A 12,894-nucleotide genomic window follows, 5' to 3' on the forward strand; every position below is an offset into this window, starting at 1 on the left:
GAAAAAGTAGTTCCTAGTTGATTAAATACTTTAGTGTTGAGCATAACTTGAAGATAGTATATTCACTATAGACATTTAACAACATTAAAATTCCCCATGTGTGTGGGAACCCTTCACATACTGCATGTTCAAAAGGTGATATGTTCCAAATAGAAATACATATTTTGGGAAAGAGACACCTGTGAGTAATTGAGAGAGAAGTGATGAATTTAGCAGCAATACAAGATAGACTAGTACTAAGTTAGTGTCTGCATTAATAGATTAGTAAAATGTTAAATGTAACTGTCATCTTGGCACCATTTAGCAGCACACCAGAGATTTCAGCAATGTATAAGAAAACATTTCAGCATAAACCAACACCTTAAGGGGTGGTCACACTACACTTCGCACATTATTCTCTCCAATTCGAATGTATCTGAATGCAGCAGAGAGGAAACGGGAGGTCAAGTGGAAAAAATGACGAACAGCGCTGCATATCAAAATTCAAGATTGTTGAACTCTGAACCAAGAATTTGTAAAAGAGGAAGCGTGACCAATAGACCGAAACGTCACACGCTGACCTCTTGAATCAATTCAAAGGATACATATTTCAAAGCTGCGAGATTTATTGTTGCATGAAAGTGAGTAGACAATATATATATATATATATATATTTTATATATTTTTATTTGTGATTCATTGTTTACTTACACCAGAAGCTCTCCGCATGACATCATATTTGTGTGCTCAAAGCATAGAGGCACTGCCGCTTTACCCTCAAAACAGACTATGCAATATTCCGCTGTGCTTTAAACTAAGACAGACAAGTGTTGGAGAACAAGAAACACAGAGTTCCCAGCAGAAATAATTGCACACTTGTGAGGTGTATATATCCGTTCTTTTTCTGATTGTCTGTACATTTCTACTGGGATCACCATGGTGACTTGTGGGTTTAGTGCATAGGGAACCCAGAAGAGCTGAGTTGGGAACGTGTCCCTAAATCAGGCACATATAAGGCCAGTGCTGTGTTTCTGATGATGACTGACCCTCTTGAGTTGTTCCTGTAACTGCTCCCTCAGAGACTCAGGGCAGTTATGGAGCTGGCTCGTCAACTCATTGTACCCATCCTGAAGCCTCTCCAGGGCTTCCCGCTCGGAGTCAACATTAGCCCTCTCCTAGAAAGAAAACAAACCATCCGGGTAGAAAAAAAAAACAGCTCAAAACCATGCCATGCAGAAGCATCCAAAGTTAGAGGTCATAAAAGAGTGGTTGGAGCCTGAAACGATGAAGACTAGTCTTTATAAAACACTCTAAATTATATGGCACTGGACTTGAAGGCCTTCAACAGGGCCAAACAGACTTCTGTTCTCAGGCATTTCTTGGTTGAAGACTTGATTTGTATTAATTTACTGCTGGTATGTGCTGGCTTTAGATAAGATTCTGCCACATTGGTTGGGAGGAATTTGTATGTTTTGGCATAGCAGCCAGGTTTAAAGTTGGTCATTTTTCCTTCTTTTATCATGAAAAGTGGTGGTGGTGTTGTGGCACATAACTGGTAATCTGGTAATCAGAAGGATGCTGGTTCGAGCCTCACAGCCACCACCATTGTGTCCTTGAGCAAGGCACTTAACTCCAGGTTGCTCCAGGGAGATTGTCTCTGTAATAAGGGCTCTGTAAGTCGCTTTGGATAAAAGTGTCTGCCAAATGCATAAATGTAAATGTAAAAGAAAGAGCTGCATTGGCATTATATTTAATGCATCAAAAATGTAAAGTTAGTCTTCAGATTATTTTAAGACTATGTATGCATAAAACACAAAAGTACACTTCATTCATGCACTGTGTTCTCGTCTAGTCAACTATGAGCACTTTCATAGCACCTCTATGAAATTAGCTTTATAACAACAACAGCAACAAAAAGCTACAATATATGGAAGCACACTGAAGAGAACTAGATTCTGTTAAAAAAGAAAAAGAAAAAGGTCAAATAAAAAATGTATTGGAGAATTCACTTGGGCTGACATTTTTTGCAAAGAGTGTTTGTGGCCAAGATCGATCTAGTTTAAATTACTGGCAGTCGGTGACTTGTAACATGAGCGTGTTGGTAACCAGCCCCGAGGGGCAACTGGGTTGAACGGATACAAATTGATCAATAAAGATCAAATCCAGACAGACAATCCTGTTACATCCAAATACTACTTGGAACCTGGTATCTACAAAAAGGAATCTCTTTACCCTTTAGCGATAAAAAATAAACCTTTGTCTTCATACTTTTAATATTTTTTTTTTGAATCTTATATGAATAGTTTACCCAAAAATGAGCATTCCGTCATCATTTACTTACCCCAATGTTGCTCCCAACTTTCTTCCATCAAACACAAAAGGAGACATTTTATAATTATGTACTGGTTGCTCTATTCTATGCAATTCCAATGAATGGGGACTGGAGCTTTCAAGCTTTCAAAAGCATACCAACGCAATAAGGTAAAAAAAAAGTAGTCCATAAGACTTATGTGCAATATGATGACTTTGTGTGAGAAACAGACTGAAATAAGTCCAAATCTTGACATCCCCAGTCTCCTTGGTGCGTTCGTCAGAGTTCATGAAAGAAGTAGCGATTTAAATTTGTGAACAAATAATTCTTTTCATTAGGATCTTTTAAATTAATTTGGTTGATTAGGGTCATAAAATTGGAATGATTTGTTCACAAATAAGGCTGATTGGTTCAACTCACTGACTCAATAATCCAGTTGAGGCAGTTTGTGAGATAACAGCTCACAGAAGTCGATTACCAGTAAAGAATTACTTGAATTTGAGACTGTTCCTCACACAAAGCTACCATATGAATTCTGAAAACTTATGATATAGCACATGAGTTGTATTCACCATTTCTATAACACTTTTATGGTGCTTTTACATCCTTTTTTGAGGCTTAAAAGCTTAATTCCCCCTTCGTTATAATAGCATAGAAAAGTGCGACCAGTATGTTCTTCAAAATGTCCCTTCTGTGCTCTATGAATATGGGTTTAGAACAGAATGAGGGTAAGTAAATAATGAAATAATTTTTATTTTTGGGTGAACTATTCCTTGAAGTGTCTCTTCAATAGCCTAAGCAACATAGTACGAAAAGACTAAAACACCCAGAGAAACCCAGAACCTAATGGATGTGTCAGGGCTGGAATTCAGCATACAGGAAAAGGTTTTCTAAAAGAGTCTCGCACCACTGGAGCCATTGTCCCTCAAAGCCAGTACACTAATCCCCAAGCCTGAGTTTGCACTAAGCTAAACAGTTTTGAACCCGAAGGGGAGAGCAGGAGAAACAGAGAGATTGTGAGTGCAAAGAGAAGCAGTGAGGAGATTAGAGGTTAATGAAGGCTTGTTAGTGTTGCCAAGCTTTCTAGAGGACCTGACGAGAACCACCCCAAAAGCAGAGGAAAAAGAAAACACCTTGTGAATGAATGCTTGATTACAGACAAAACCTTTTGTTCTGGATTTCTTACCAAATCTAAACCAGTGAATTGCATTTATATTGGACGATCATCTTCAGATCCTCTATTGTAGAATGACCTGATGTGATGGGAAGCGATTTGGCTAGTTTGGATGAGCATTTGTTGCTCTTTTTTAATTTCTTTCTTTCTTTCTTTTTTTACCTGGGAATGGCAATAGAGACCAGAATGGGTCTTGAGTGGCCATCGTGCAGAATGGAATGTCTTTAAGGAATGTCAGAGACCAGAAAAGGCTGTTCAGTCCAGAGAGGCTCAACAGTATTAAGCACGCAACAGCCCAGATGAGGATTGAAAACTCTTCAGTGTAAGCATGGAAGCATTTTAAACATTTGTACATCTTAATGCAAAATACGGATGACCAGATGGATGTGCTTTTTTGGGAATAAGTGTTTGAATATGGACCAATTACATTATGTGCGATCAATAATCTGTGTTTACCAATCAGAAGTCTACATGTTTATAGACCTTATTCACAGAGGCAACATGTGACAAATGACGCTGTGAGGGATAGAAGTACAGTCTCTTCAATGGCATGCACTATAACGCATAGATCACACCTACAGTAATTCTGAGTTTTTTTCGCCCACTGAAATCTCTTTCTAAATGTTTTTGTCAATGTTTTGTCAGCGGAATGATTCAAAATACTTCAAGCAACAGTACAACCCATTGAAGAGACCGCAAGTCTATCCCTCACAGCCTTGTTGTCATCCTCGTCAAAAATGTAAGATGACACTACAAAGAATAAGGTCCTTTAAATCAATATGTCGGCTTGACTGATAAATATATCGACTATAGGTTTTTCAAAGGCTAATGTCATTACCAATATTTAGACAGTGGTGGGCACAATGGCTGATAAAACTATACATCAAATATACTGTAAATATATAAATAACCTTCAATGTCTAAATGCTTTATATATATACATATTATAATACTGTATATCATTATATAATATATAATATAAATATAATTTTGCTATTGTTAATGGCAGGAATTGAATTGTAAAGGGTAAATAAAAAAGGCACTGTTCCCCTTCTGTCGCTCTCTCCACGTTGTGTCAGAGAAGCGAAACTAGGGGTCTCTCTTGAGCGCCGATATTCACCTCTGAACTATGAAAAAAGGCCAATGAGAGTTGGCAACCAGTATTTGCATGTCCCGCCCCCGGACATACGGGTATTTAAGTGGCGCAAATACCGCCACAAGCCACAAGCTCGTCCGCCCTCGCCACCCTCGACGGCGGAGAGCGCCATGGGTACGAGGCGATTCCCCTGGTGGATAGGGCAGTTGCGATCCATCTATGCCCCGGAACCCCTACCACCTGGCGAGGTCAAGCCGTACTCCCTTCCTGGACCTGTAGAGCAACCTCCTCGCTGACAGCGAAGGCCTACATCGCCACCGGATGCGCCGCTTCCGCCCTGCATGCCATAGCTCTCCTGCAGGTCCACCAAGCCAAGGCACTACGCGACAAGCACGGGGGTGGCCCTGATCCCGACACGCTGCAGGAACTGCGCTCAGCGACTGACCTCGCCCTGAGAGCGACGAAGGTCACAGCGCAAGCGCTCGGGCAGGCGATGGCCGACAAGACTCGCTTCCTCAACGCCCCTGTCTCCCAGTTTGGCCTCTTCGGCGACACCGTCGAGGACTTTGCCCAGCAGTTCTCCACGGTAAAGAAGCAGACGGAGGCCATCTCTCACATCATGCCTCGCTGCAAGCCTGCCGCCACGGCCCATGCCTCGTCTGCTCGCCAAGGGCGTCCTCCCACGGCCAGAAGACAAGCTCCTGCTCCGCCTCAACCCGGGCCCAGCTCTCAGCCCCAGCGTCGAGCAAACCGCGGGAAGTGCACGCCCCGTCTCACGGACCCCCTCGAGGACCCGGAAGGCTCCCAGGCGCTCCTGAGACAACGCACCCAGAGCCCAAGACGTTAGCTCCGGAGGTGGTAAGACCGCTCCGTCCCCCGGTGGAGGGCCGGGAGGAGAATCCTTTGTTTTTTCATTTGCCGCACCCCCTAACAAAGGCTGCGGTACCCATATTCTCAATAAAAGAGCTATTCCTCTGGGGCACATGGCCCGCAAATGCCGTTCTCACGGCACTCTGCTTTCAGGCCTCAACAGTCCCGGCTCCATGGATGCGGTGTCCCCGCCTTCAGCCCCACGACTGTTCCCCGGCCGGCCGGTTCAGACGAGTCCAGAGGACGCCAGCATCAGACCTCCTCCTCAGTCACGAACCCGCCCCCTGCCGGATGTGCGGAGCAAGGTAAGTGCTTTGAGTTTATTCTCAGCACCAGAGCCTCGGGACGCCACGTTGCCTCCCGACGCCATGTTACCTGTTCCGCACCGCTGCGAAGCCCCGCCAGGTACGTCCAAAAAACTCGTCCCCTTGGTGCCCCTAGCACGGAGTTTAGAGGCGTGGCTTTCACTGCCCAACCCGTCACGCTGGCTGCACCGGACCATTCGACTCGGTTACGCAATTCAGTTTGCCACGTCTCCGCCCCCCTTCGTGGGCGTAAATTTTTCCACAGTACACGACCAACATGCCCATTCCCTGCGTGAAGAAATCGCCTCCCTTCTATTAAAGGACGCGATAGAGCCTGTCCCTCCAACCGAAATGAAGAAGGGTTTCTACAACCGTCTCAATTCGCCCTCGACATCGACCCTTCCTACGGTTCGCATTCGACGGCCAGGCATATCAGTACAATGTCCTCCCCTTCGGCCTGTCTCTGTCCCCTCGCGTCTTCACGAAAGTCGCAGAGGCAGCTCTTGCCCCGCTCCGAGAAGCCGGCATACGCATACTCAATTACCTTGACGACTGGCTCATACTGGCCCACTCCCAAGAGTTACTATGCGCACACAGAGACCAGGTGCTCAGCCACCTCAGCCGTTTGGGGCTTCAGGTCAACTGGGAAAAGAGCAAGCTCTCCCCGGTACAGAGCATCTCTTTTCTCGGTCTGGAGTTAGACTCAGTCTCAGTTAAGGACAACAGCTCCTGGGGCATATGGCATCCTCCGCGGCATATGAGACCACTTCAGTACTGGCTCCGGACTCGAGTCCCAAGACGAGCATGGTGCCGCGGCACACACAACGTAAAAGTTACCTCTGCCTGCCGCCAAACCTTCAAACCCTGGACAGACCTCTGCTTTCTAAGGGCAGGAGTACCCTTGCAGCAGGTGTCTGGCGTTCTGTCACAACCGACGCCTCCAAATTGGGTTGGGGTGCCGTGTGCAATGGGCGCGCAGCCGCAGGCCGGTGGAACCAAGGCCCGCTGCGCTGGCACATCAACTGCCTAGAGCTGCTGGCTGTTTTTCTGGCCCTGCAGAAGTTTCTCCCATTAATTCGGAACAAACACGTCCTAGTCAGGACAGACAGCACCACAGTCGTAGCCTACATAAACCGCCAAGGCGGAGTACGCTCCCTCCACATGTCACAGCTCGCCCGTCGTCTCCTCCTTTGGAGTCAGCAGTGACTCAAGTCACTGCGCGCCACTCACATCCCCGGCAACCTCAATGTGATAGCGGACGCACTGTCAAGACAAAGCTTGCCTGGCGGAGAGTGGAGGCTCCACCCCCAGTTGGTAAAGCTGATTTGGGACCGGTTCGGCAAGGCTCAGGTAGACCTGTTTGCCTCCCAAGAAACCTCCCACTGCCCGCTCTGGTATGCCCGGACAGAGGCTCCTCTCGGGGCAGACGCGTTGGCACACAGCTGGCCTGCGGGGCTGCGCAAGTAAGCATTTCCCCCAGTGAGCCTTCTTGCACAGGTGCTATGCAAGGTCAGGGAGGACGATGAGCAAGTCATTCTGGTAGCCCCTTAATGGCCCACCCGGACTTGGTTTTCGGACCTCACGCTCCTCACGACAGCCCCTCCCTGGCGAATTCCCCTGAGGAAGGACCTTCTTTCTAAGGGACGGGGCACGCTCTGGCACCCGCACCCAGACGTCTGGCCCTTGGACGGGATGCGGAAGATCTAGCCAGCCTACCATCGACCGTCATTCATACAAGCAATCAAGCCAGAGCCCCCTCTACCAGGCATCTTTACACTCTAAAGTGGCGTCTGTTCGCGGACTGGTGTTCTTCCCGAGCCGAAGACCCGCAGAAGTGCGCAGTTAGGTCAGTGCTCATGTTTCTTCAGGAGGGCTGGAGAGGAGGCTGTCCCCCTCCACCCTCAAGGTGTATGTCGCCGCTATCGTGGCCCACCACGACACGGTAGACGGCAAGTCTCTTGGTAAGCACGACTTAATCGTCAGCTTCCTAAAAGGTGCCCGGAGGATAACTCCCTCCCGACCTAACCTGTTCCCCTCCTGGGATCTCTCGGTCGTCCTTACGGGACTCCAGAGACCCCCCTTCGAGCCGCTTGACTCAGTTGGACTCAGGGCTCTCTCTCTCAAGACCGCCCTGCTGATCGCGCTCGCTTCCATCAAGAGGGTCAGGGACCTGCATGCGTTCTCTGTTAGCGACACTTGCCTGGAGTTCGGTCCGGCAGACACTTTCGTGATCCTAAGACCACGACCGGGCTATGTGCCCAAGGTTCCTACCACACCCTTCAGGGATCAGGTGGTGAACCTGCAAGCGCTGCCCCGGGAGGAGGCAGACCCAGCCCTTTCACTGCTGTGTCCAGTACGTGCTTCACGTATTTATCTGGACCGCACACAGAGCACCAGACGCTTTGGGGGACAGCAGAAAGGGAACGCTGTCTCCAAGCAGAGACTCGCCCACTGGGTTGTCGACGCCATTTCCCTGGCTTATCACACCCAGACCATGCCCCCCCTTGCGGGTCCGAGCTCACTCCACCAGGAGTGTTGCGTCCTCATGGGCACTGGCTAGGGGCACTGCCATAGCAGACATTTGTAGAGCAGCGGGCTGGGCAACACCTAACACTTTTGCGAGATTCTACAATCTCCGAGTTGAGTCAGTATCGTCCCGTGTTTTCTCAGGTACCGAGCCTGTAGAACTCGGTAACACGCCCACGATCTGACCGGGTGAATCGCTTGCACCTAGCTCCCTTCCCCCTAACCAGGGGAAACAGTGCGCCTTCATTCCCAGGAGATCTCAGGTTTGGGACATTGGTTGATTCCTCCCTAGCCCTCGTGGGTCGCAGTTCAGCGGAGGAACTCGCCGACCCAAACTACTGCGGGTACCGCAAGCTACCCTGTACTGGTATAGGTGCTCCACAGGAAAGGCCTCCTTCGGACTCCCCCTGTGTGTAACACCACGGTTCTGTCCCCTCTGGCGAGCGGACTCCCGTGTTTCCCTTAGGCAGTCACGGCTGCCTCGGTTGCCGTGATGTATGTTCCCCCCCTCTATGAGGCTGGATCCACCACCGCACCAACTTTTCCACATAGGCCCTAAGTCAGACCTCTGATGGTTTTGCCACTTAAACTTGCCTCCCCTCTCGGGTAGGCGTGGCCTCCGCAGAGGGCTAAGACCCCCTTCCCTCAATGCGTGTAAGGGCCCCGGCCTTAGTTGCTCTATGCGAGAAACATAGAGAGAAAAGAGGCCTGGCCAGGCTTGGCCCGTTCCCAGGTTGGCGGCCAGCACCTTGTTCCCTCCCAGGGTAATAAGGAATCCTGATGGCTTAAATGGGGCATTGGGGAAGGGTACGTGCAGCCTGATACAGTTGGTCGTCCTGCACGTAAGAATACCTGCTCGCTCCTGTATCAGCAGTTCACGTACACGGCTCAGCGCATGGCACTTTTATAAGTGGACCCCTAGTGTCACTTCTCTGACACAACGTGGAGAGAGCGACAGAAGGGGAACGTCTAGGTTACGTATGTAACCTCCGTTCCCCGATGGAGGGAACGAGACGTTGTGTCTCCCCTGCCACGTCGCTGAGCCGAGCCACTGTTGTGACTGGACCATTTCCTGCTCCTCAGAAAAATCCTGAATGAACTCCCGTATTTGCGCCGCTTAAATACCCGTATGTCCGGGGGCGGGACATGCAAATACTGGTTGCCAACTCTCATTGGCCTTTTTTCATAGTTCAGAGGTGAATATCGGCGCTCAAGAGAGACCCCTAGTGTCGCTTCTCTGACACAACGTCTCGTTCCCTCCATCGGGGAACGGAGGTTACATACGTAACTTAGACGATATATTTAAGAGTTGGGCACAGGGGTTGCGCTATAAAAAATCTTTATCCGTCACTCTGACGAACTGTGCTGTAAAATTTCTTTCATGGTCTATTTTTATCTGTCATACCTTTTTTAATTTTATAAGTACTACATTTAGGGCATGGCATCCATTATAATGGCATATGCATGACAGTGAGTAGGCTTAAATTATATACTTTTTGACTCTCCATGGTTAAGTCTGTTGAAATGAAGGAGTTCTGGATGCACCTGTCAATCAACCACTTTGCCAGTTATGTGCAGCTTTTAAAAGAAATAAATGTCCGATCGTAATATTTGAAAATGCGCATGCATACATGCATCATTTCACTGAACTTTTTGTGTGCCTGATATCACAAAAAAGTTTCACAGATGAGAAACACAAACATCTCTGAAGCTCTAATGCAAGTACTAAGTTAAAATAACTGACAATTCTGCTCTTAATATAATGTTTGTGCTTATATTAAATGCAAGTAATTGGCAGAAAAGATGCAGCGCATTTTCCGTGCTTTAATTTTGTTATTATACTTTTTTGTGCTTTATAATACAGTAACACACTAATCATGCAGTAACATACTAAAGCAATGACTGATGTATGTAGTCATTAATTCAGAGACTGTCTCCTTGAAAACTAAACACAACTGGTCTAAAGCTCTGCATATTACCAGGTGTTAAAGGTGATGACGCCTGTTAATACACATCTTAATACTACCAGACAATTAACAGGGCACATTCACACACAGAGGCAGTGTGTGTGAGAGAGAGACAGTTAAGTTATATCTGACGGACAGCAATTGAAATTATCAAAATATAAATGATGGAGAATATTCGGTTAATGCAACCCCTGGCTTGGCATAACTAGAAAAATTTAAATTCACAATAGAAATTTCTATAACTTTTTCATGACTTTTAAAATGGTATTCATTTTCATGTCTTGGTAACATAATTAAAAAATTCCCTGATATTTCCAGATTTTCAATTGGTGTGGAAACCCTATCTATCACTACCGACTTGTCCGTATTCTGGCATTTTGAGATTATCGACATTGGCAAAATGTATTTAATAATAGATTTTTTTGTTGCTAGTATTACATTTTATTATGTTATGCACCCCTACAGTGTTTTTGCTAATTTAGAGTAAATATGGCAACCCTTCTTTCAAGATAATGCCATAAGTACTGGTTACAGAAGGATAATATAAGCATAAAATTGCATAATATAAAATATGACATAACATTGCATGAAAGATCTGTTTTCATATATAATGGACCATTTTTATAAATCTTAGAGTCAGTATACACTTATGTAAATGTTAATGTGTGTGTGTCCTACCTTGTCTTTCTCTCTCTGGTAAGTGCTCTCCAGTTCACTGATTTTGCATTGCAGCTGGTTGATAATCTCCGTCTCTGCCTCGATTTGCTCCATCTCAGCCTCTCTCTCTCCCTGAAGCAGAGCTCTCTCCATCTCCACCTGCCCAGATAAACACATCAGATAGAAAAGTTCTCACACAGACCACGCAAACACACCCAAGAGCTCCAATTGACATTATCTACTCCTCTACGCACGCACTCTTAACCACTGTAATTATGAGACAACTTCCTGTATATCCTTCAGAGAAATGACTTTACTACTCCAGAACATTGTACATGCTTATGTTATGAATTTATGACAGCACCTTACCTCCTGTTTGGACTCCTGAAGTTGCTGTTCCAGTTCTGTGATTCGAGCTTTGAGCTCATCTACCTTCGCTAGCACTCGAACCCGCTCCTCTTCCAAGTAGCCCAGTTCCAGACGGTTGATGCTGCCCGATCCTGGAGAGTCCTGAGCCTAAACACACATCAAACAGATTATATGAGGCCTTTGGTTTAAAGTGTACAATTTATTAAAAAAAGCATTGATTTTGATAGTGCTTAAAGATGACATAGCAATAAACAAGTTTGGTTGTTTTGGGGGGTTGCTTACTGGCCTTGGTTAAAGAGTCAGTCTTCATCCTCACCCCTAAATCTTTATGATATTCTGATCCCTACATATGGCTCAGGTCAATCCTTCAATATAAATTTAAGGGATTCTTTCACCCATTGTATTGTCTGTCAGGGGGAATGTGTATGTATGATTGCTTAGAAAAGTAACACCAGGCTGTGTAAATTGAGAAAACCAAGGTAAATAATTGCGAGTTCCGGGATGAGTTATGCGGCGGTTCGGGGATTGTTCAAATCCCAAACCCTTGAGCCCAAAGTATACTTCGGTTGAGCTTCCATGTACAGGACGAGTGACACAATTCTAGTCATCAGCAGAGAGCTTGAGCACTGAAAGCGAGCAGCCCGATTTTTGTAACTGTGTCTTTGAATGTGCAGAATGAGTATGTGCCTGGAATTCTTTGCAGTAATTAGGGGGTCCAAAAGGTGGCAACACTCACATCTGAGCACTTGTTGTCACAAATATGCGCTAGAAGAAGATGTAATTGCCGTTAAATAACACGAGACGAAGGTAAAAACATCAACAGTGGATGTGCACGTGAAGAGTGCGTGAGTGAAGAGGTCTGGAGATACCTGTTTATTTAACTCGAGTCTGAAGGACTATAAAGACATCTTTATAGGTCTAAACTCTTTAAGAGAAATAGTCTGTATCTCATATCAGTCGTAGCACGCATGCCCCAACTGCCTGTTTATGCACACACCAACATACTTTGGGCTTAAAGGGATAGTTCACCCAAAAATTTAAATTCTCTCATTATTTACTTATCCTCATGATATCCCAGGTGTGTATGAATTTCTTTATTCACCAGAAGAATTTCAAGAAAAATAGATAAATATTTCAGCTCAGTAAGTCCTTAAAATACTGAAGTGAATGGAGATTTCCCTTTTGAAGCTCCAAAAATCACAGACAGTCAGCATAAACGTCATCCATACAACAACAGCTGTTAAATTAATGTCTTCTAAAGCAACTCTTTTGTAGCGAAAAAGTTAAATATTAAGAAAATTCATATTAAAGTACTTTTTATAACTCTAAATCATGCTTCTAGTGAGCAGTGGTACGCGCGTGTGACGTAGGCTGGCCAGATGTCCTGTTTTTTCCCAGGACAGTCCCGTATTAAGCACTTTTTCTTGTGTCCCAACTTATTCTGAAACAATCATGTTTTGTCCCGTAGGCTTTGTCAGTCACGAGAGTATTCTAATCAAAGGTAGCCAAGGATACAGCTTGTAAAACCAATAAAATCACAGAGTGTTATTTGAAGAACATGATTGGATCTAATCACAATCCCTTCTCAATAGACGTCCAGTTAGAGAACTGATTGAAGAGTTAGTTTGAAAGAGGACACA

At 45.7% G+C, this 12,894-nt stretch overlaps 1 protein-coding gene across 1 annotated transcript in view; it reads right to left on the minus strand.

The window, feature by feature from the left end:
- The window catches only part of LOC127631738 (pleckstrin homology-like domain family B member 1), a 92,028-nt gene that overhangs the window by 24,965 nt on the left and 54,169 nt on the right, over nucleotides 1-12,894 (minus strand). The window contains exons 8-10 of the mRNA XM_052110025.1: nucleotides 11,255-11,401; nucleotides 10,907-11,044; nucleotides 1,026-1,154 (exon numbers count right to left, since the gene is read on the minus strand). Coding sequence (XP_051965985.1) covers nucleotides 1,026-1,154; nucleotides 10,907-11,044; nucleotides 11,255-11,401 — 414 coding nt within the window. The remainder of the gene's footprint in view (nucleotides 1-1,025; nucleotides 1,155-10,906; nucleotides 11,045-11,254; nucleotides 11,402-12,894) is intronic.

Source organism: Xyrauchen texanus, chromosome 38 (genome assembly GCF_025860055.1).
Source record: "Xyrauchen texanus isolate HMW12.3.18 chromosome 38, RBS_HiC_50CHRs, whole genome shotgun sequence".
NCBI classification, from domain to species: domain Eukaryota; kingdom Metazoa; phylum Chordata; class Actinopteri; order Cypriniformes; family Catostomidae; genus Xyrauchen; species Xyrauchen texanus.